The sequence below is a fragment of the Rhinolophus ferrumequinum genome, chromosome 13 (assembly GCF_004115265.2).
Source record: "Rhinolophus ferrumequinum isolate MPI-CBG mRhiFer1 chromosome 13, mRhiFer1_v1.p, whole genome shotgun sequence".
Classification (NCBI taxonomy): Eukaryota; Metazoa; Chordata; class Mammalia; order Chiroptera; family Rhinolophidae; genus Rhinolophus; species Rhinolophus ferrumequinum.
The window spans coordinates 20,598,477-20,619,390 of NC_046296.1; the positions used below are offsets into that span (position 1 = coordinate 20,598,477).

Genomic DNA, 20,914 nt, shown 5'->3' on the forward strand with positions numbered 1-20,914 from the left:
GTGATGCCGATGCACGGCCAAGGTTGAGAAGCATGATGCTAGCACAGCACTTCTCAAACTGCGGGGTGCACACAACCCCGGGGGCGGGGGGACATGTTAACATGCAGATTCTGATTCCGCAGCTCTAGGGTGGTCTGACAGTCGGCCTTGCCAGCGCTGCTGGTCTGTGGACCACACTCTGAGCAGCAAGATCCTGGTCCACAGAAGAAAACTTCCAGCGAGACACTAGATTGTAGACACAGCGATTACAAAATGCTGCACAGGTTCTCACTTGTCCCCTGACTGCTGTCCCCTGCTTTGTAAACAAACAGCAAGGCTGCTAGAGTTCTTTATCTTCCTTTTCCTGTAAGGTGTTTTTCTAATTAGTATTATTACTTGCAAACCCCAAAGGAAAAGCCCTTCTTTTTCACACATTGCCTGATGGTTTTCTTGTCGTTCAGAACATCAGTCACCCCCAAGGTGGAGATTGGGGTCCTTCCCCCTTGAGTGGGTGGCCAGGTGCCGCAGTCTACAGGGTGGCAACCCATGTCCTCTGCTCAGGCTGCTCACCCAGTTGTGGGAACATTCCCCAGGCAGCCCAAGGAACCCTGGTCTCGTGCTTCGTCTTGATGGGGAAGAGAGATTTTAGTAAACACTGCGTGGGCAGAGGAATAAAATGGGCAGAGAATGAGGTTAAGGAATGGGTGTGTGAAACGCCAGGTTGAGTGAGGCCAGGGTGCCTAGCAGCGGCATTCCAACACCCACCTCTCTAACAGCTGGTGGGAGAAGGCGTTCACCTGCCAAGGGAGGCAGGCCATGCAGAGCATCAGGACACACGTGCCCGCGAGGGCGGATGGGGCCCTGGCCACCCAGGCATAGCTCTGGGTGCCTGTCTGGGCCTCACACTGGGGCCTGGGTGTGGAATGAAGGGGCCGTTCCTGCCCAGGCCTTCATGCTGGCCACTTCCCAAAAGGCCTCCATGCCCCATCCTGTCTCCTGGGCCAGGAAAGTTCATCTTGCCTTGTACTCCCCATGCCCTTTCAGCTCCTGGAAAGGTCTGATCGAAGGCCAAGACTCCTGAGTTAATTTACCTGGATTCTTTGACCATCCTTTTAACCAAGGAAATCTTAGCACTGGGCTGTACTTTTTATACTAGTTCCTGTCTGTGGAGTGGATGGATTCTATAGAACTGCTGCCCAAGATTGAGCTAAAAGAAACAGATACATAAGAACTGGCTCAAGGGGTTAGCTCAGTTGGTTCGAGTGTGGTGCTAATGACACCAACATTGCTGGTTCAATTCCCACATGGGCCACTGTGAGCTGCACCCTCCTTAAAAAAAAAAAAAAAAAAGAACTGGCTCAAACTCCCTTTTCCTGCATGGCTGCTCTCTAGTCAACAGTCTACTGCGGTTCAGGCTCTCCAGCCGCATCATATCTAATCGGCCTCCTCCCACCCTCACCGCCCTTGCCTCTGGACTTTTGCACATACGTCCCACATTGGGAGCACAGGTTCTATACATTTGCTGTGCCTTTCGGGATCCCACATTCAAGTTCACCTTCTCCAACAAGTTTTCTCACATTAAACTAGCCCCATTTGAACTATCACCCCCTTTATTCTTTACTCCTCCAGCACCTAAGCATACCATTAATAACAGACATTACATATGAATTTCTATGGGACTCCATCCTCCTCCAAGGGCTCTCCCATCCTCCATCTCACTCTTGAAAGAATGAGAATTTTAATATGAAAGGAACCTTGGCTAGAGAGGGGGAATCCATTTTACAAAGGAGTAAACTAAGACCCTGGGAAGGGAGTAATTTGGCCCAAGTCTTCAAGAGTGGATGTCTCAGCCACCATGAGGACCCAGGCTGCCACCTCACCCTTGCAGCCTCCAGTACAGGCTATTACACCAGGCCATTGTGGCGGGAGGCCTTTGCAGATCGTATCAGGGATAGTTAACACTAAGCCAAGGGCATTGCAAGAAATAATAAGTCCAGCAATGGTGGCTGTGTGCAGGACTTCCACGACACTTTACTGCAGGATGCACAAAGGGGAGCTGTATAAATGGAAAAGCAGAGCAAGTTTGTGACTAGAAAAACTTCCTATTTAAATGGACCAGTTATCTCTAAGTTAATTTATAATGTCAGTCTCCAAAAAAATTTGGATACTAGAGAGGGACAGAACTTGCAAATGATTCTAAAGTTCATCTGGAAAAAAAATAAACAGATGAGAATATGCTGTTTTTAAAACAAGATGGATGAGGCAAGGGAGAATGACAAATTTGTACTGCCAGATATTAAGCCATATTGCAAAGTTGCAATAAAGAAAATGGTTTAGTATTGATATACAAATACCGTGTTTCCCTGAAAATAAGACCGGGTCTTATATTAATTTTTGCTCCATTGGGGCTTATTTTCAGGGGATGTCTTATTTTTCATGTACAACAATCTACATTTATTCAAATACAGTCATGTCATCTTCTCAAACATCATCATAATGTACTAAATGCATCCGTCTCACTGACGATCTTAACTGGAGCTTATTTTAAGGTAGGCCTTATTTTCAGGGAAACACAGTAGGTAGAATCTCAATGGAACTAACTAGAAAGACCACAGAATAAGGATTTAGTGTATGATAGAGATCCCATTTCAAATCAATAGGGAAATGATGAACTATTCAATTCATGGTGTTGGAATAATTGGTTGGCTGTTTAGAAAATAATAAAGTGCACACTATACACTAAAATAAAATTATAGATGTTTAGAATTAAATGTAAACAATAAGATAGTAGAAGGGAACATAAGTAAATATTTATATAATCTTAAAGAAGGGAAGGCCTCTAACCATAATGCTGAGGTGTAACTTCTGCATAAACACAACGAAGACACAAATCACAGATTATTTGATATACATCTAGTTATTATTATTATTACTTAGCATTTATTATTTTAAAGAGCTCTTACAAATAAACAGGAAAGATCAGTAGAAAAATGGGCAAAAGATATAAACAGCTAATTAACTGTTTAACTAAACAGCTAATTAACTGTTTAAGAGTTGTATTAACTAAAGTTGAAATCCAAATACGTACACTAGTAATCATGAAAAAATATTCGACATCATAATCAAGAAAATGCAAATTAATGTAAAAGATTCCTACATACTGTCATGAAATTGGCAAAGAGGGAAAGGAAAGATAATATTCAGTGTTGGGAAGGATACAAAGAAACATTCACCTCCTTACAAGAGTGTAAATTCTTATGGCTAGCATGCAGCTTGACAATATGTCTCAGAAGACTTAGAAATGAACATTCCTTTGTCATACTAATTCTGCTCCCAGGAAAAGAATCATAAATGTGTTTGAACAAAGATCTACAGAGGTGCCAAAAAAAAAAAAATGTACACACGTTTTAAGAAAGGAAAAAACTATTAAAATTGTAATACTCAATATATACCGATGACAAAAGATGAATACAAGTCATGTATATACATTGTTTTGGCACACCCAGTATACAGTAGGATATTCAGTTCTGTATTATTTACAAGAATGAGATTGTGGGAAACTATCACAATGTCCAACAAGAGGAAATTGGTGAAAGAAAATGTATCAGTAGAACAGCCATTGAAGATTACCTTGTAGTATAGTATTTACTGAGTTGGGGAAATGTTCCTGATAGTATCATTTTATTCCTGGTGGGAACAGAATGGCGCTATACTCCAAAGTGCTAATAGTGGTTGTCAATGAGTGATGGGTGCACAGGTGACATAGGTTTTTTTCTCTCTTTGTGCTTTTCTGTTCTCTCAAGTTTTCTGCCTTGAACTTTTCCTTTTGCAATTCAGAAGTTAAAATGGAAAAACAGGCAGAGGGTGCAGTTGTAAGCATCTGGGTGGAATTTGCTCAGATATTTTTGGGAGACTGCTTAGTTGCTTGTGGTTGGGGTCTGGTGCCATCAGGAGTGCACCCTAGAGGTGCCCAAACAAGGATCAAAGGAGGTGACGTGTCCTGCCCTTACTCCCTGGGTCTTCCCTCCCATAACGGTCTCAGTGGAATAGATCTGAATGTTCATTGTTTCCCCATCTAGGTCTACAAAGGGCATTTTTGTTATGCTGTCTGGAGGCAAAACATAGACTTTCTCCGTTGCAGGAAATATCTCAAAAATGAGTATGTGCAGAAAAGATCTACTTCAGTGGGCAACAGAAAGCAATGACTTCCTGACTTGGCAGGCAAGGAAAAATATACTCAGGACATGTTAATTAAGAGACTTTGCTATGTGAGCTTTTGGCCTTTCAAATAGCATCACTTGGACACCTGAGAAAGTAGAAGATCCTAAGAATCTTCAATGCCAGGAGGAGGCAATATGGTTGTCAATTGTGACTTCCTATTGAAGGGTATGGCGTTGACCCTGATGTAGGTAGTTAGTAGATATCTAGTTTTTCTTGACCATCCTTCTGAAACATGATGGAAATGGCCAAGACAGACAGCCACCAAAATGGAGTTGTTGCCTATGTAAACATTGTATACGAGTTATAATTATGACCATGGCCTACAAAGATTCTAGCAGGAGATGCACTATTGCATGTAAAGACAGGGAAGTAAGTACACGTTTGGCAAAAGAGCCACCCAACTGATCATATGACCTTAAACAGAAATTTGGGGGAGAGAAAGATAAAGACTCAAATAAAACTGGCAATTGTAGTTTGAAAACTAAGCAGCATTCAGCCCCTTTGAATTGATTCTCAGTTCTCAGTTACAATATTGAATTTATTTTTAAGTTTCACAAACTATTAAAGGAGGCCATGAAGTTATGTTTATCAATTTAGGAAGGGAGAGCTTCAGCTAAGAAAGAAGAGTAATGATGTAGAACACAGCATTACTATAAACATTACTTAAGATCTCGGGTAACAACACTTTGAGGCCGTTTTGGGGGCAGTAAATAGATTAAACTTGACATTTTAACCCAGTTTGTGCCTTGTGGGATCGTTAGGGAAATGATTTCGAAAAACTGAAATAAATGGATTAGTCCCATGAGTTGAATGGGTGATTCCAAGGTGCTGTGGGCAGTGGGAGACTTGGTGGGAAAGAAGATGGTTGGGATGTCATTGGAAGAATGTTCCTTGTTCTGGAGTCTATCAACTAGAGTTCTTTGGTTGCAGCCATCAATTCTGGCTAACATAAACCAAAGCAACCTTGTTGGAAGGTAGTTCGAAGCGCACAGAATCAGCAAGAAAGCTGGAGAATCATTCCCAGGAAATGGGAATTACAGAATCCATCTCAGAACAGGAACTGTGCTCAACATGCCAGAGTTGTCATGCATGAGCTCCACCAGCATTATCTCTTTGTCTTCTCAAGATTCAGGGAGAGAGGATATAAGGGAGGGTAGGACATCTGATTGTGAGTGTAAACCTATGGTGGAAAAGGTAATTCCCCCCCCAAAAAAAAAATCTGGGTTCTGTTAGGAGGGGAGAAATGTTTGAGAGGCAACTGCAAAATGTGGGCAGCCCTAAATTGTTGAGCACAAGCTAAACAGAGACACAAATGTTTGATTCAAGATGAAAAAGAGGAAATATCAAAAGTAATATTATCATGGATCAATTCTATGGATAGATGGTTTATCCAAGTAATTAATACTGTTGGATCCTGATTACTAACTAAGTAGTCATACGGATAGAATGTGATTTGACAGCAAAAGTCAGATTGGTACATTTTCTGGAAATCTTAGCATGCCACAAATTAAACACCTAAAAAATTCTTTACATACCTATTGGCTGTGGTGTTACTCAGAGGATAGAGAGGACAACAGGGAAACCTGCTTATTTAAATGCAGTCTTGATCAGAAAGGGTAACAGGTTGGTATCTGTATGTGTAATTTTAAAGTTTGTAACAGTGAAGGAAGGACACACTAGGCATAGTTCAACTTCAGAAAAACAGTCTACAAAAATTCAGAGGAAAACCAGATGTGATCCCATGTGTAGGATTCTAAAACAGAATATGACCCGGAGAGGTTGAAAGGCTCGTAATGGTTCTGAGTTTATAGTCAGAGGGTGCATGAGAAAGACAAGGAATAAACATTTAAGAAGACCAAAGTCCATCTGCAGAGGGAGTTCTCTGGTGTACCATTTAATAAGTTGTGCAGAGAAGATCAGAAGAAAAACATGTCCCAAAAGGCACAACAGTACTGAATGGCACCTTGTTGAGTGAACAAGCATGTTGGTGCCTCCTGGGTGGCAGGTGTTACTCTGGGGACTGGTCAGTGTTTAGAGAATGTCAGGAGAACCCAAGGACAGAAGAAACTAAGGGTTTCCCACATGACTATTGGCCACACACAAAACGGGGTTGTTAAAGCTATAGTTAGGGAAAAATAAGTAAAAAAACGAAGGAATATGTCCTTTTTTGGGGCAGATGGAATAACGTCAGGGAAGAGCCAGGAAAAGACTACTACTATAATTTTGTTTTTATATGTTCTGTCAAGAAGGCTCTTCAAACTAGAGGAAATAAAACAAACAGTAAATAAGAAATAGAAGGGCAAGCCAATATCCTATTATAATAAAAGACCACCTAACGCTATATGAATTTATTTTCAAGGGTACAGATGAATTACAACTCAGTATACTAAGGAAACTCACAGCAAAAGTCTTTCCATCCTTGTTAGTAATTCTTAAGAAACAGGCAAATGTAAAAAGTGTTCAAAGAAGAAAAAAATGCTCAGAGTGGAAAAAGACAAATATGTCTCTGACTTTAAATAAGTAAAAACACCTGAAGATTCTTTAGACTACAGATGATAAAACTCAATGATACTCCCAGGAAAACTCTAGACCAAATTATTATAGCACATAGAGAATGAATACTTGGGCCCCTGAATGAATCCACTAAAATGAGTCACAGCAGACTAACTTTATTTCTTTTTTAGCATTATAGGAAATACTGCCAGGATAATGCTATCAATAATACAATTTGATTTCAGCAAGGCACATGACAAAAATCAAAATTGTCAGTAAAACAAAATGGAGAAATGTGAATTAAAAGGGTGTTGGTCAGTGAAAAAGAATAACTGACCTCCTTAAATGAATGGATCCCTGACATACCCTACATGGGTTCACCTGTGAGCTTTGGGGAAAGGCAGGAAGTTTTTAACCAGAGTATCCCCAGAAAATGTTCACCTAGGAGGCGTGTGTTCACCTGGTACGGTGTGCCAGCAAGATTTGTCCTCCTTTCCTGTTGAGAATTTTATGAGCACATTGAAAAAAGACATAAGGCAAATTGATCAAATTTGAAGGTGAACACAAAGCCCAGAATGATAGCTGAATCATTGAAGACTCAAAAGAAGGGGCGGGAGGAGGAGTATTGAGCTAGAACAATGGAAGAAAGCCAATCAACCAGATTAAATTGAATAACGACACATTTAACAGTATTTAGGTTAAGAATAATGACTTAATTAATTAGGAAGGATATGAGGCCGAGGTTGACAGCGGTTTATGTGGAGAAAAGCTAGAAGCCTTAGTTGACCACAAGCTTATATAATCCAACAGCATTCCAGGACTGCTAGCAAAATTGATGGAGAATTAAGTTACGTTAGTGTAGAAATCCGATCATGGGAGATGGTTGTCCTACTGTACTCTGGTCCCACAGCCCAGAACTTTAGAATGCGGACTCTGGGGTCATCCTGCTTGTTTGGGGATTTCCCCTCTGCCTTTCTAGTGTCATGTCTGTGAGCAAGGCCCTAAACCTCTCTAAATCAGTATTCCTCGTCTGTCAAGTGGAAGACTGAAAGAAGTATGTCATAGGGCTTTTATAAAAATTAATTTAGATGGTACGTGTAAAATTCTTAGCAGAGAGGCCAACACCCAAAGCATTTGGTAAATGTTTTTGTTGTCACTGTTAACTTTCTAGTGGACTATTTTAAGAAGGTCACTAAAAATAGTCAGAATCTGTCCTGAGGTAAAAAGTTTACGGGCTTTCTCACTTAGAGAGCATAAGAACTTGGGAGTGTGTATTTGTCATTTATTGCTGTGTAACAAATTACTCCAAAATTTCGCAGCTTAAATTAACCATTTATCACACATAGGTTCTGAGAGTCAGGAATTCTTCTAGAAGCAGCTTAGCTGGGAGGTTCTAGTTCAAGGTCTCTCATAGAGGTTGCTATCAAGATATCAACTGGGGCTAGAGTATCATCAGAAAACTTAGCTGGGGGCCAGAGAATGGCTCACTCATATAACTTTTGACTAGAGGCCTCAGTTTCTTGCCACATGGACCTCTCCGTTGAGTGTCCTGATTTCCTGGCAACTAGCTTCCCCCAGAGTGAGTAATCTAAGAAAGAGAGCAAGCAAGCAGGGCAGAAGTTACAGTGCCTTTTGTGACCTAGCCTCTGAGGTCACATAACATCCATATTCTATCAGTCACACAGACGGACAAAGCCATGGATACCATGGGAGCCATCTTGGAGGCTGACTGTTAAAGAGAGGTTATCACCACAAAGTTTCAGAGTTGGTGGCTGATGGCAGCTACATGAAAGGACTGTTATATAGAAGAGGGAGACTTATTCTGCATGGCTTCCAAGGACAGAATTCAAACCACTAGGCAGAGATTTCTTTAGGGCTGCATTTATATGCTTTTTACTTTTGATGGAAAAGAAATGTTTCATCAAAATATAAGATCTTTGTTCCTGAACCAGGATGGCTTAGAGAGACTATTAAGAGGTAAAATGACCTCGGTATTTTTGGAATACTCTCATATTTCTCCTTTTAAGAACAAAGTTCTGATGTGGTTGGCTTACACTTAGTCTGTGGGGTTTAAACCAGGAATTCCCAACTTTTTACAAGGCAAAGCTTTTAGATCATGGAAGGGGCAGGAATGTGGGCACTGAGTTTCCTCTTTAGGAATCCCAGCATACCTTGGAGAGAGGGATGAGGATGTGCGCAGCTCTAGGGGGCATTGACCAGGTAAGGCTCAGACATTCGGCAGGGGAAACCAGTGCACTCTTTGAGCGTGCAAAGGGACTGCTGACACTTTGCTGGGGATTCCCACAGGGAGAACTGGGAATGCACTCATGTTTAAAGAAGCCTCCAGGAGAAACCTTTTAAATGGTTGGTGGAGGTGGTGAGGTACTCTTACATTGGTCACCGTGTGTACACATAACGTAGTAAATAGCTATAGGACAATGAAGTCCTTCCAGGAACATGAAGGAACACTTGAGCACACCACTTTTACTCCTCTTTTCTCCCATCTGCCCTTAGATGCTCATTGAAATGAGTGATCAGTGGAATATGAAACTATCTCTAATCTTATATCAGTACTAGAAGCTCTAAAGAATCTCTGCCACTGAATGTGCAGAGGGGATCCATACTGCCCCAGTGCAGCAAACACTCCGCCCGGAAGTGAGGGGATTGTCGTGAGCAGAAACACACTGACAGCCCAACAAGAGAAGGCCAGGGAATGGGGGTGAGGGCAGGCCACGTGACAGTGGGATTGGGGGCGGTCTGTCTGGATCCTATCAGCAGCCCAGGAAAAGACACTAGTCAGGACCGCCTTGAGTGATGAACTCAGTCAGCTCTTATTCCTGACATGGCATGGAGGGCTGGCAAACAAGGGAAGGTTAAAAAAAAGAAAAAAAAAGAAAAACCTTCTGGCCCAAAGAGAAAACCCTCTGCTATACTGCTCTGTCTCCTGCTTCTACCAAACAGATTCCGCAGCTATTTGAAGCCCGTATGTTTAAAAACTTTTCTATCTTTATCTGGGCCCAAAACATTGAACAGGGCCACACAGTCTCTGATGGAACCTACTTTAACTCCCACCCTACTCCACACAAAGTAGCATTATCCGAAGCCTCCCATCACGGACTTCCACCTTGCAGTTGATGAAAAACCAAAATTCCTTTAAGTGACTTGTTTTTACTTTCACCTGGATGCTTATGAGACCTTTGCTTTGTAATGAAAACTCGTCAAGTTACATTGAAAGTTAATGTTTTCAATCTTAAAGACAAGTCCTTTTCAGCTTAAGAAAGTTCTTTTTATTTCTTTGATAACAATGTCAGCCTTAGTTTGCTTTCTTTTCTTCTCTTGAAGTTATTATTATTTGTATTTGGATCATATAGTTCTGTTTGTCAGATTTCTTTTTTCTCCTCATTTTTTTTTTTGTCTTTGTGTCCTTTTCAGTTCTGGGGGAAATTTCCCAGGTCATTTTTTTTTTTCATTTCACTGATTTGATTTACTGTAATATCCAATCTGTTGCTCATTGATCCGTTGTGAATTCAAAATCGGTTGCCATATTTTTTCATCTCCTTGCAGCTGCTTCTTACTTATAGCTCCTTGCTGTCATTTCATAGATATGATGTCAGCTTCCGTCCTGAAGACACAAATTGGAGATTATCCAACATCTTCTCGCATTTCTTAGGAGCAGAGGCAGTCATTGAAATTCCTCAAGAATGTTCCTGTATAATGAATATTTTCATATGGCCAGTAATTTCTTACATCTTCTTAGTTACAGACAAAGGCAAGACAGTAATATGACGTATCTTATGCACATTTAAATCTAGATCCCTAAAAGGCCAGTCTTCTACAGTTCTGAGTAAAACAATAAAAAGTAAAAATTGTTTAAACTTTAGTTATGCTTATGTTGTGGGGTTTTTAATTTTAAATATTTATTTTCAAATTATTAAAATATTCATTTTTTAAAATTTGGAAAATTATATAAGAGCAAATGATTGCCCCACTACACTCTGAGCACCTTCCTCTTGAAGATAATCTTGATTGAAGGGCTTTTATCTAAGGACAACCAAAAATCATCAGTATAAAACTCAGATGAAAAAAAAAGCATTCCAGCCACAAATTCACATTGATGTTTTTAAGGCTCTGGAGCTTTGCCATAAATTTACCTCTGGATTACCTCGCTTAAAATTTATCTCTGGATTACCTCACTTAAAATGAAGAGTATCCTTCATCCACCCAGACTGCATAGGCAGATTGTAAATGAAAAAGGCTCCTGTCAAAAGTTCTGAAGGCATAGAATGTTCTAGAAAAATAGTTGTCCCAATAGTGCTTACATGTACTTAGTGTAGAGGGTTTAAAGGGATTATGGTTCAAAGACTCAACAAGAGGAAGCATTTCTTCCTAAGGGTAAATTGAGGGTTTCCTGCCAAGTACTTTATCTAACAATTTTGATATTAATAAAGAAGAGAACAGAGACACACAGAGTCTGCAGAGCCAGGTAGCCCTGGGCTCCAACGGGACTGTTCCTCCAACAAAGCCAAAACAGAATTCCCCATCCAGCAGGACTTGGCTCTAGTTCCCACAGCCGTTCACATTCTGGTTCAAAGCTGGCTGATGAGAGCCAAACATAGATATCCTTGTTTACTTTGTAAATGGAAATGTGACGTGAATTATTTTCAAAATGCTGGTTAACACCCAAGAGGATGTAATTAGAATAAGGGGCTTTCTGGTTTGAAGGTATGAAAGAAAGAAATGATCTGGCTCTTTGAAATCAAATTATTAAACAATAAAAGAGAGAGAGAGGAGATTTGGCTTTCAGTCTTCAAAGCAAAATCATAACCTGCAATTTTCTTAATTAGTTTTTTGCTTAAAATTACTAAGGCAAATGCAGGGATGGATAGAAGGAGGAACCTGGGGGCTGGAGCTTGGGTTTGTGAGGAGGAAGAGGAACCCAGTGGGGAGGAGGTAATCATCTGTGTCTGGTGCATTTCCCTTCTGTTTCAATCTCATTTTAACCCATCTGGATGTAGAATGCAGTTTGGGGGCTATTTGGGGCATCTCACACCGGCCTCTCCCTTCCTCGTGACCGTTGGCGGAGGAGGTAGTATTACTGGTGGGAGCTGGGTGCAGGTAAGAGGCCAAGTTGAAATATATATATATGCTGTGCATCTTTAGATGAATACGCCCAGACTCTGGTTTTAGCCCATACTTCAAATGATTTCACTGAGGTTTTTAGATTCCTAAAATCTCTTTGCTAATTAAAGCCATTTTGCCTTGGTACTCTTAGCTCTTTTAATTCTAAAATATCCCTGAGAATTTCATGGTAATTTCTGATTTGTTTGCTCTTCAAATGAAAGAGTTGTCTTAACTGTGGAAGATACCCATAAGGATTTCTTAACCCTCAATTCATTCTTTCACATCCTCTCTCCCTACTCCCCCCACCCCCATCTCTCTCTCTCTCTCTCTCTCTCTCTCTCTCTCTCCCTCACACACACACACACACACACACACACACACGTGCTGTGTCACTAATCACCTTCGTAGGAAAGTGGAAAATATGTTGTCTGCTTCTTTACCAATACCTTTCTTTCAGTTGGGTTCCCTACCATCTCATGTCCCTGGAGTTTTACCCAAAGAGAAATGACCAGAGGGAATTAAATTAACTCAGAGGTCCCCAGAGGTTCCCCCCAGCATCTTGTTTAACGCTGCAAACGCAATTCAAGAGTCAAGAGTCCCCGTTAGCCCTGCTGTGAGCCAGACGCTCCCGGTCTCTTGGGCTTGAGCACGCTCTAGCCCGGAGGCCGGGATGCTGCTGGGATGTACTTTGCGGAGGGTCCAAGTACCATCCTATGAACCAGCCCCCACCTTATTTCCAGCCTCATTAACCATCACCGGTGGATGTTTAGCAATCTCCTTGTCATCTTTTATATTTTGCAGACACTGCTCCCTTGTGGGAATAACAACTTCCATATGTATAGTTCCCTACTCCTCCCCGAAATAATACTTCCTCTTGTTTCTCCTGAAAGTGCCCCTTTCTGATTTCTAGAATCTGCCTAACAAGTGTTCCCCTTCCGCACCGCCACGTGATTTGTACTTTTGATTATGTGCCTCCCTGGACCTTGAATAGTGTCCTAATTTTCTACAGCTCTTTATTCTCTGAAAACCAGAAAGATCTGAGATTAAATTCCAATTCTCGTACTTTCTAGCTACGTGTTTGTTGGCAAGGTTATCTAAGCTTTAGTTTTGTTGCCTCATCAGAAAAATAGAGACTTGCAATGCTTACCCTGTAAGGGTGGCTAGAGCTTTAATGCGATAATGTGGTACCGTGCCCTTAAGTGGGGTGGAGGCGTGGGTCGGGTCAAAAGCCAGTTTAAGATCAGGGAAAGGTGAAGGTCAAATAGGGTCAAAACTAGCCAGGGTTGGAAAAGATTGCTGAAGAATTAGTTAACTCTGTGTTCAGGGATCAAGTTATAGGAAAAAAACATGTATGTTTGAAGTATAGGAGTTACTCTCAGGAAACTGAGAGTCTTGGGGGAGAGGATGGTAGTAACAAAAATGACACTACCCTCCCCACCCCCGCCCCCGCCCCATCAAGTGGGATGGCAGGAGGAATTGCTGCACTACATAAAGTGTCTCTCTCTCTTTCCTTGCTTAACTAAAATGAGTGTCCCTTCTCTCTTAAATGATGGTACTGTGAAGCCAAACTGTTTTCAGATTGCTTCTGAGCCATCATTTTTAACGTCTTCACTGTTCTTGGTTTTAACAGTGAATGAGTCGAGTGATTATATTTATCTCAGCATACCACCACACACACCCCCAAAACAGCAAAACTGAGTTCCCTCGCTGGTCAGCAGCCCTTGAGAGTAACATGCATTTCCTACTGCTGCTATAAACGCAACTGGGATGACTTTTCTGTACTCTGCTGACTTCCACGGCTCGTTGAAAACTGCTTCCTTGCTCTCTGCCCACCACCCAGCCTCGGGAAATGCCCTTACTGATTAGCTTCCTTGATGGGACTCCCTCTGTGGGAAAGGTCAGAAGTGCTGCCACACGTGATACTGACAGTGCTCTTCCTCTTCGGGATCACTTACAACACTTTTCAGAGTTCTTACTGTCACCCCTCAAATGCCCGGGAACCAGGGACCCCTGTTCACCAATCTATCTATACCATGGATTTCTCTAAGTCCTGGCTTAGTACTTCCTCCACCCCAGGTGTAAGCCTTTCCTTCACATTCTGGCTAATTGTGGAGGTGTGGGCATTGTCTCATGTGCGTTTGGAGTTCCATCCCTGGAACATGGGCCCCTGGTGGCCTGCAGCCAGCCTTCCCCTGTCCCAGAACTGAGCCCAGAACCATGTGTGACTCTAGCCTGGCCCTGTGGTAAAAATGGAGGCCTTGGCATCTGGGAGCATCCGAGTACGGTCGTCAGATGTAGGCACTCCCCTCGTGTCACCGGGCTGCTTGCTGACTCCCATCTTCGTTAAATTAATCTACTGCCTTTTCTCTCAGACATCCCAGAAGCATTCGTTGGCTTTGTCATTGTAATGTCTGAAGAGAAAATAGTTAGTCCCAAGTCAGAAACCTTTGCTGAAGTTCCTATTTAAAAGGCAGGCATCGTTATTAAATTGTCAGAAAGTTAGCCATGATACTCGAGGAAGTCATGAAATGGCTATAAATGATGTAAGCTTCATGACGGGAGAATGTGTTTGCAACTTCTGACATCTGGAGAAGAAAGTGAGAAGCCGTGGCTTCAGCCGGCTCCCCTCTACCAGCCCAGCACAAAGTACAGTTAGGGCTGCTTTTAAAAGGGGGTGACTGTACTTGGTGGTGTGGACGCTGCTCCCTGTAGGGCAGGGCTGGGGGAAGGAGCTGTCCAGATGGCTTCCTCGCTGGCCCTTCTGAATTGGCGAGACCTCTCCTGTGAGGTCTCCGTGCCCCTTAATTGCTATTCCAGACCCTCTTCCCCATGAGTGAAGCTGGACTCCAAGCCCTATTGGTGGGTCTATGGGTCTCTGAGCAAAGCTTTCACAGCTTCCCCAGAGAACAGTGGTGTCTGCAAGATGTGAGTTTGGTTAACATGTTGGAGAGGCCTCTCGTAAATTTCAGAGCCACAGGAATTGAGCAGCTTTGAAACTCCAGCTGCCAATGGGCTTGATAGGAGGTCTGTTCTGAAAAGCGGAACATTTGATATTCCATTCAGCCCTGAGTGCTAATCAGACTCAGTGTCTGGAGGAGATGAGTTCAGGGTCCAGAGCCCTGGCAAGTGGGGCCAGCCCTCTTCCCTCTGCCTGGACTTCCTGGGGGCCTCCTTGGAGTTTCCCAGTTACCTCACCGCCTTCCTTTTCTGAGTTTTCTTTTCCCATTTTAAGTCCAGGCCTTTCCTGACTTTACTCGATATTTCCTTGAGTATTCAGAAAGAAGAGAAAGAAAAAGGAAGAGGGAGAAAGGGAAAGAGACTCATTCTCCGGGAAGATGCTAGGAACAGGGATTTCCTTGTAAAGGTCAGTTTTACCTAGTGAGTTACTGAGCAAATGCTCCACCTGTTGGGACCACCCACCCTGCCTGGGTTCGTGAGGCGCTGTAAGAGTCGCACCTGGCACATAGCGCACACTCAGAAAGTAGTCACCCCTCTTCTCCCCTCTCCAACCTTCCCCAGACTCCTCTTCCTCCTGGACCTTGGTGAAGCTTCTGGGAACATCCATAGGAATGGTCTTGTCTGTCAGGCCTGACCATGCTGCGCTGTGGGTTTTCTCTGCCGATCCTGGTGGTATCTGAGACAATCACCTTGAAAAGTCCCCAAAATTAGAATGCTCGCTCCCATTTCCACTGCAGTATGCTTCAGACGTTGCATAGAGCTTTTAGGTGCATTGGCCCCCACACTTCCCAAATCCTCTAAGGGTGGATGAGCCAACGCCACCCTTGTCTGTGGCTGGCTCACCCTGAGGTGGCACAGTCAGAGCAGAGGGCTCACATTTGGCACCGTTGTTGGTCCCCTCCTCCCTGTCCACTTCTCACATGCAAATCACATCCCCCAAAACTGCCAAATGTACTATTGGAAACAAGACCCACCCCTCACATTACATATATTGAACTTCTCAGGCTTAGAGGCCAGGACTGTACCCTTTGCAGGGTCTTGAGATAAATGTTCATTTTTAAAATGTTTGATTATATCGGGGAGGAAAAGCACATGTAACAGAATTGAAACAGTAAGTTTACAAGGGGGAGAGAGAGAGAGAGAGAGAGAGAGAGAGAGAGAGAGAGAGAGAGAGAGAGAATACTTACATAGTTCTAAGTGGTAGATTAAAGATGGATTTTATTCTCCAAGATGTTTTTATTCTACCACGGCATTTACAAAAGATGTCTACAGTGATGTGTCCCTTTTGTAATCAGGAAATAGATTTAAAAAATGAACAATCTTTTAGTGATCATAATCTCCTAGCATCAAGCGCCCTCGGTCCCCTTAGCACCTTGGGTGACGTCAGACAGGTGTGATTGTGGAGAACCATCCTAGCTCCGTCTCTGACTGCAGAGAGCAAACCCAGCATGCGTTAGCTGCCATCACTGTGGCTGTGGCATGGAGTTTCCTCTTCACCTGGGCTCTTTGGCTTCTTAGTGAGCTGTGTGAAGGACAGAAATGGTTTCCACTGGCAGATGCTTCTGTATTGTCTTTGGGAGACTGTGAAAGATGTCAGCTGCCATAGCACGTGAAATCTCCTTCAGAAGCAGCCACTGGACAGAAGTCACTCTCTGAGCATAGGCTCAGGTAAAGCTGAGCCTGTCCTGCTTGTGCAAAATGGGTACATTTCTATGTAACGAACTGTGTGCATCTTTGCTTAGACTGCCAGGGGGCATACAGCTAGATTCGCTTCTCAGCTTCATCACATGTACATGAATTTCTGATGTATGTCTTCGTGTATAATCTGATACCTGACTTCTTTGTTCTTTTCAACCCCTACCTTTATTTTCCTTTGCCCAGATCTCTCCATCCCTTTCTTACTGCCTGTCTCTGTCTCTATTCCTTCACTCTTTTCCCCTTCTCCACCTTCTCTGCCTCTCTCTCTCCATCTCTCTCTCCTTCTGTGTTTCTGTCTCTCCCTCCTTCCCTTTTTTCCTTCCTGTGTGTCTCCTCTCCCTCCCTCCCTACCCGTCCTCTTCTCCCCTTCTCACAAATAAACACACATATCTTTCCCATTTGCGTCCTCTTTTTATGGTTCCCATTTTTATAAAGCCTCCACAAATCATTTATGAGGCAAAATATCCATAAATACATGACACAGTGACATTGAGTCTACACAACGTTGTGTTCCCAAAAGACAAAATCAAAGTTTTTCTTTCAGCTGACCTGATACTTTACCACAAAAGAACCTCAGCCACCACAAAAGAAATTTCAGGCTTTCGTATCGTACAGGAGTTTAAAGAGCTGGGTCTCAAGTGTTATTTGGACAAAACAAGGCTATTGGAGTCTAATTAAATAAATCCAAGTGATGCCCTTTGGGCTGGTTAGCAGGTCTGTTCGTGTGTTGTTCCTTACAATTCCAGCTGGCTGTTTTTATTCCCGTCTGAAAGCCAAGGAGGAAAAACTCAGAGATTTGGTGATGCCCTCAGCTCTTGAGAGTTGTTGGGGCTGCGAGTGTTGAGTGTTGGGGCTGTGAGTAGGACCCATCGCTGTGCACACACAGACACACTGTGTTCTCTTTCCCTCGCCTCACAGCTTTCCCAGGGCTGCCTGTGCTGCTCCCAGATGGACTTCTCTGCCTAAGTCATCTTCTCGCTCCGCCACCCCAGAGAAGCCCTGCTACCATTTTCATGTATATCTTTCCCAGACTTCTTCATGCCTAAATTTCTATTTGTTCATTCAAGTAGAATCATACTATCCAGACCATCTTGGAAATGCATCTATTTCATGTACAATAATATATCACGAACATCTACTTGTAGCATTAACTGTTTCTCTTCAGCATCGATTTCGTGGTTATCTAGTATTCACTTGCACCTCTCTTCTGGTTTAAAACAGATTTTTATGAAGGCTGTCTTTAAAAATGGTCACTGTCAGTTTGCCAAAGCGAAATTAGGTTGTTTTGGGGTAGTATGCTTTAAATAGTAAAATTGCTCTGGTATCGCTGACTCACACAGAATCTTTTGGAGAGGTTGTTTTGGTTTTCTGCAGAGGTAAATAAATAAAAAAAGCCCTGCGGGAGGGTACCCAATGCAGGAGTCTCTGGTAGAAAGTGAGTAAGGCCTACGGAGGGCTTGCTGGTGGGGACCAGAAATCCTAGCCATCAGGGCTCTGCCCCTCCTGACCTGTGGGGGGACTGGCAGGCATGTCTTCCTGTGCTATAGACCTGAGCCAAATGTCTTTTCTCTCCCCAGCAGACCCGCCCATGGCTGCCGCTGTGGTGTCCTATTTTAATGACTGCCCGGATTCCCACAGTCAGTTTTGCTTCCATGGAACCTGCAGGTTTTTGGTGCAGGAGGACAAGCCAGCATGTGTGTAAGTGTCCCCTGGTGTCCTGGGGTTTGGGGTGGCCCAGAAACCAATTAAAAGAGCATTTACCTCTACGAGGCATGCCAGAAGCCTCAAACCCCTGGAGTCTGACATGTTAGAGGATCAGAATAGCAGGCTGAAGGATACCTGCTTCAAATCTAGCTGGTGAAAAATCCAGGTTCCAGGGCCCCAGCCCAGAGCAACTGAGGCAGAACCCTTAGGGTCTGGAGCCTGGGGATCTGCATTTTTAACAAGGTGACTCCTAGGTTCAGCAAAGTTTGAAAATTCCTGGATTCAAGTTTTATTCACTACTTAGAAATTCTGGAAGACAAGCCATTGGGTTAGATCGTTAGAGTTTCCAGTCTCTGAGATGAGGTCTCTGCCCTGTAGCATCTTATGTGCAGCAAATAAAATAAGGTGGCAGTATATGCAAAGAATTAGTGTACATAAGTGACAACAAGGAACAGACTAGAAATAAATATGTATGGCAGGGCATGGTGAGCATGAGCATGAGACCCCTGTGGTTTCTTCATAAAGTATAGCTGAGCCCCACCCCGACCCCCTGAATCAGAGTCTGCAGGAATGGGACCCGGAAGTCATACTAGTTAAGAGCCACGAGCCACGGTCAGCCAGACTGGGAAAGAAAGTCCCTTGAGGAGAGCTTCCGGGAGCAGGTGTTGGGGTTTGGCTGGTGGGGAGAGCAGATAGGTTACTCCAGGCCCGGAATGTCAAGAGACCTGCTGTTACAGGTCAGTGCAGCTATAGCAGGGAGGAGATGAGCTGGGAAACAAAGGGGAGGCCAGAGCCTGTTGGAAGGGAGCCTTTATTTTGTAGGCGGTGGGAGCCATGTCAGTTTTGGAAAGGGATGTTTTAAGAAAATTAGTCTGTCCATAGTAGAAAACTATTAGGTGGCTTATACTCAACATTGGCACTATTGACATTTGGGGCTAGATAATCTTTTGTTGTTAGGGCCGTCCTGTGCATCGAAGGATGTTAGCAGCATCCCTCGCCTCTACCCACCAGATGCCAGTAGCACTACCACCCCACAATTATGACGATCAAAAATGTCTCCAGACATTGCCAACCCTGCCTCCGTTGAGAACGACCCATTTTTTATCAGTCAAAAATGGTTGAAAGTCAGCAATTTCATATGGTCCAACCTAATAGTACCAGTAAATAATACTGAATGTTAATAAAAGCTAGCATTTATTGAGCATTTGCTTCATGCTAGTCACTGTTCAAAGTGCGATCCATGTGTTAACTCATGTACTGCTCATAAGGAGCCCATGAGGTAGGCACAGAGAAGCTGTGCCCAGGTTACTTAGCAGCATTTACATTCAAACCCAGACTGGCTCCTGAATCTGACTCGCTAAGCATGAGGCTTAAGAATATCAAAGGCATTAGCTCAGGAGAGACTGGGGACCAAGAGAGACCGCAGCACTAAGCGGTGGTAGGTAGAGCTTTCTTCTTCCTGAGGTGTGGCTGTATGAGCCTGAGAGACCCCTTGGGGTGTCTCTGAGCCTCACCTGGAGAGGCTCACGGGTCAGCTTCCTCCTGGGAGGAGGACTGTGTGAAGCTCGCAGGTCCTGTCTGCAGAGCTAAGGGCCCTCCCCACCCTGAAAATACAAAGCACAATGATGATAATAGTGGCAGTCATTAGTCATGATTATCATTCTAATTAAAATATACACAGGGGCCCCTGGGGGACTGTTGGGTTATTTCTGTTAGTAGTCCAGTCATTGTGGAAAAACACTGGCCCTGAAGGAAGTGTTGCCTCCCAGTCCCGAGATCAGGAAAGCTCGTGGTACAGCAGGCAGAAGGCACTCTCCCCTCCAGCAGTACAGAGTGCCGGGGCCTCCAGCAGCTGCCCCGGGCTGTGTGTAGGAAGGATCCTCTTGAGAGAGAGAGGGCAAGGCTTTGCTGAGTTCTGATAAATTATGTCCAAAGCTCGGTTTTTTCTCCTCAGGTGCCTTCCCCACCAGAGCAGGGGTTGGTGTAAACTTTCTGAGAGTTGGCAGCCCTGGCCTGGGGCAGCAAATGAGCCAAAGCAATGACCTTATCTGTGCTCGAGACCCCCATCGCTTGTGGAAACCTCCTCTTGTTCTCCTCAGTCTGGGTCCCAAGCCCTGCTCTTGGCTCAGAGAGATACTTGTCCATCACATTTACACACCATTCCACTTTGATAATCAGAATGACTGATGACCTCTCCTCCATTCACATTATAAATATTACTGTTAATAATAATAATAACCTCTCAATAATAAAAGCTGTAGCCATGAGTCAGGCACAGCCCCTCGCTAGCACTCCACACACGTGGTTCATGGAGTCCTCACAGCTCCCCTCTAAAGTAGGGATTCTTGCCCTTATTGTATAAATGAGGAAACCAAGCCAGCTCAGAGAAGTTAAGCAACTTCTCCAGAGTCCCACAGCTAGTCAGCGGCAGAGTTGGGATTCAGTCCAATCAGTTCCAGCTCTTGCCCCAGAGGGCATGCTGCTTCAGCCTCACAAAGTTCACCTCAAATCAGTAAGCTCTTGGGTTTCTAGGAAAGATGTTGGCACCTTCCCCCTGCAGGTAAACCTTCCTCCAGAGAAAGGTCAGGGTCACTCCCAAGCTCTTCACCCTGACCAAAGACTCCTAAGGAGTCCTTCCTGTGGGCCCAGTGCAGGAGCTATAGAAACAGTCAGGACAGTTTTGCAGTTTGGAAAAGCTGACCATCGGTGGGGAGGCACGGCCATGCAAGTAATTACCACC

The 20,914-nt window shown here is 43.7% G+C and overlaps 1 protein-coding gene across 3 annotated transcripts in view; it reads left to right on the forward strand.

The window, feature by feature from the left end:
• TGFA (transforming growth factor alpha) overlaps window positions 1-20,914 on the forward strand; it is a 90,451-nt gene that overhangs the window by 51,615 nt on the left and 17,922 nt on the right. For 2 of the 3 annotated variants that reach the window (XM_033125486.1, XM_033125488.1), the window contains exon 3: window positions 18,048-18,168. In XM_033125486.1, coding sequence (XP_032981377.1) covers window positions 18,048-18,168 — 121 coding nt within the window. The remainder of the gene's footprint in view (window positions 1-18,047; window positions 18,169-20,914) is intronic. The other variant, XM_033125487.1, reaches the window with a different exon arrangement.